The sequence below is a fragment of the Gavialis gangeticus genome, unplaced genomic scaffold (genome assembly GCF_001723915.1).
Source record: "Gavialis gangeticus isolate Ggan-Ray unplaced genomic scaffold, GavGan_comp1, whole genome shotgun sequence".
In the NCBI taxonomy this organism is placed as follows: Eukaryota; Metazoa; Chordata; order Crocodylia; family Gavialidae; genus Gavialis; species Gavialis gangeticus.
Genome location: NW_017729020.1, coordinates 257891 through 261401, shown reverse-complemented (window position 1 = coordinate 261401; position 3511 = coordinate 257891). Strand labels below are relative to the sequence as shown.

Sequence of the window (3511 nt, the reverse complement as noted above, 5' to 3'; positions counted from 1 at the left end):
TTGTATCTCATAGGGAGTATATTCCAGTTTCTGGGAAAAGCTGCATTAAGTCAAAGCATTGAGACAAAAAAAAACACAGATGGTGGTAATACATATTACCAGTCAACTCCAAACTGCACAAATATCACACACATCCCCCCACCATACACATATCCCCATCATACACACACATACCCCAACCACACCCCCCCACACAATATAAAAGATTAAGAATTTCTTTTTGAGTTATTATGCAATCACCTCTACATACACTACTCAAACACAAATCATAACAAAAATATTTTCTGTAATAAAATCAAAATATGTTCTAGGTAAGTGTTTAACTTTTAGTGTATGATTTGTTTTTTCTGGTTCTAAGATGGCAACCCCCCTTCCCAAAAGGAGTATTTCTGAGGGTCAAGGGGAGGGACTTCCAGTGGCAAAGGTTAGGGGTGGGACTTCCAGTCCCAAGATGGCAACCAGGGGGCAGGGCAACTGTCAAGGGGTGGGGCTACCTATGCGACCCTTGATAGCTCACCACACCTCCTTAAGTGGCCCTCCACCCAAAATAATTGCCTACCCCTGCTGTAACTGCATGCATTTCAGGGATGCTAACAGGGACAAAGATTTGCTCTTTTCAAGTGCCATTTGCATCACACCCAAGGACAACATGCCGATTTACCGTTTCCTGTTTTTCTTTGTGCCTTTCAGATAATCAAAGAGCCTCCTCCGCCCCCTGCTAGTGACAGCGAGGTAAGTGACAGTGTCATTGCTAGCTCTCCACGGCACCTGCTTTCAGGGCAAGTTTTTGTCAACTTGGGGAGAAGTCATGATTCTGCTGTACAGCCAGCTACAGAACAGCGGGAAAGAGACTTTCCAATTTCTCTTCAGCCCCTGTGCTCTGGCATCCCATAGACAGGCAGAGGTGGGTAGGCTGCGTATCTGGAGTATTCATAGGATTTCTGGACCATTTTGACCACACACAATTCAGGGGCCAGTTGCTGTGTTTCTACCAGATTAATCAGACACCTATTTATAGCTGTACAGAGTCCATTGTAGCTGTGGATATTCAGCAAGGACAGGAAGCAGGACGGGAGAGAAAGAGACAGCCTGTTCTCTAACTTGATCAGAAGATTGGTGTAGGTGCATTTAACTTTGAAGTCAGTTGAATGTGTTTAATTGCCTTCCTGAAATGGAGCTTTACTGATTTCAGGCTACACTGGCTAATCTCACCTTCACTAACACACACCATTGGTTCTGCTGGCTTCTCCAGGATGAGCCAAAACCTCATGCTTCACTCCTGAAAACTGGGTGCAGCAGCCAGAGAAACAGTGAAGCAACATTAAAAAGCCTCGCATGAATATCTTAAACCTAATCCTCCCACAATCTTTCCATATCAGCCTGGTGCCATACAGTGTTTGAGGCTGGAAGGTTGCCATTTTCTTAGCAGATATACCTCCTGGAATCGTGCCTGACTGTTCTTTTTTTGCAGCCCATATTCTCCTGCCTTCATCCAGCAATGAAAGGGAATGAGTCTTCTTGCACTTCCACCATTTTACACTTTGATTTTCAGTGGAGTCCCTGGCCTTTGTTTAAAGCCTTTTGAAGCCAATGGGAGTCTTTCTGTTGACTTTGTTGGTGGATTGGATCAGTTCCTGGCAGCCATGTAAGCGAGGGAAGATTGAAAGCCATAAACAGAGTGATGCAGTGGGTTAGTTGCTTTGCCTTTTTGCCTTTGGAGATGTGTTCATAGTCTGGTCCAGCTCACAAGTGAAAATGAGCTTGCTGGACTGAACCTCACCCTCCTTTCCATGAAGTTTGGCCCAGTGAGTGCGCTCTGCTGCAGGGCGGAGCAGTTCGAGTTCAGGGTTGTCATCTATTAGGGTAGAAGCCTGCTTAGCTTATGCCTATACAGAGCTGTGACAAAGCCAATGAGCTTCATTTGAATGAAATGCCTCAAGGTAGCAGAAGTCCTGGCCAGGTTTGGATAGTCTGTTGTAGGGCTGCTCCATCTCTCAGATAGGCCTGAAACAAGAACCCCAAACTCGAACACTTCTGAACTCCTGCAAAGTTTGGATGTGGATCTGCAGGCAGCTCAGAATTCAGTCTATGCCTCTGTTTACAGGTTTCTGACATACTTTCCTAACCAGCGATGTCTGCTGCTGGGCCCTAAATAAATCCAGCAACTTTGTTGGTTTCCAACTTTAGAAAGAAAGGGAAAATATATTAACATGGAATTGCACAGGGCTTCTTACTCTGTGCTGTGCATGCCTCCAAGCCAAGGATTCAATAGCTGAGATTAATTAAAATACATCATGCTGGAATGCTGGCTCACTGGCCAAGGACTGGAGGAGGAAATTACATCTCTGGGTTAGGGGGAAACAGACGCCTTGCACACAGGGAGGCTCCTTCTTAAATCAGTTAGCGCTTTGAGAATCAACCAGTTGCATTTGCTCCAGGGTGATATTGGTGGCATGAGCCAGTCTGCTTCAGTACAAATGAAAATCAAGGACAGGAGATTTATTGAACGGCATTGAAGATGCTTCTCCCTGGGGGACAATTTCTCTTAGGTTTGGTCTTGTTAACCCTGTGTGCATAGAGCCAATATAGAGGAGGCTCTGGGCTTTTTAGGAAGGAAGGAAGGGTTTTTCTTCTGCCACTTTCAATGGGGAATTCTGCCCCTCAAACATCAGGTTTGCTATGAGGCTTTGTTATGTCATCCTGGTACTAACTATGCCATCAGCACCTTGGGAGGTGCAAGGGAAGGCTTTTATTTTTTAAAATTTGGTGAGTGTCTACTGGAGTCCAACCCTTCTGTAGCTAAAGGTGTAAACTGGAGTTATTCCACTGACACCAATGGAACAATGCTTTATTCATAGCTCTGCCACATACTGTGTGATTTTGGTTAGGGTAGGTGGACAGAAGATTTTTGGTGCTGAGTGTCTGGTATTAAGCAGATGCATTTCTCTCCACTGCATAGAATTCTCTAAGCCTGATAGACATTTACCCTCAAGCAACTTTACCTTATGCCAGCAGTAGAGGGGCCTTAAAATTGGATGTATAGATACTTTCCTACCCCCACAGTGCCATATGTTCATCTTAACGTAAAAGGGAAATCAGCCTCCTTTATCTTGGTATGAAGCTGTCATAACTCTTTTAAAATTCAAAGTCAGAAAAATTCTTGAGTACTCTCTGACTTACTTCTGAAATCAGCAGGACTTGCAGGCATGCTCTGCACTTCGTAGGATCTCATAGAAAGGAATGATGTCTGAAAGGAGGGGGAAGCTTTGATGAAATAAACACCAGCAGCTGCGCAATCCTTTCATAGAGGAGTGGGTGCTCCAAATCCTCTGTTTTTTTCCCCAAAATAAATGGAGGATAGACTCAGTCCACTGTAATCCAGTGTTCTGAGCATGCCCTAGGTAGCTCCCTCCCCCACAGAAAACTCAGTAACCACTTGTCTTCAGCAGGGAGCAATGCTAATCCCTTAAGCAGCAGCATTACATTTATAGTATGATTCCCCCCCCCCCCC

The 3511-nt window shown here is 44.8% G+C and overlaps 1 protein-coding gene across 1 annotated transcript in view; it reads left to right on the top strand.

Annotated features, from left to right (window-relative positions):
- The window catches only part of ANTXR1 (anthrax toxin receptor 1), a 220366-nt gene that overhangs the window by 157663 nt on the left and 59192 nt on the right, over nucleotides 1–3511 (top strand). The window contains exon 14 of the mRNA XM_019514293.1: nucleotides 691–732. Within this exon, the coding sequence (XP_019369838.1) occupies nucleotides 691–732 (42 nt within the window). The remainder of the gene's footprint in view (nucleotides 1–690; nucleotides 733–3511) is intronic.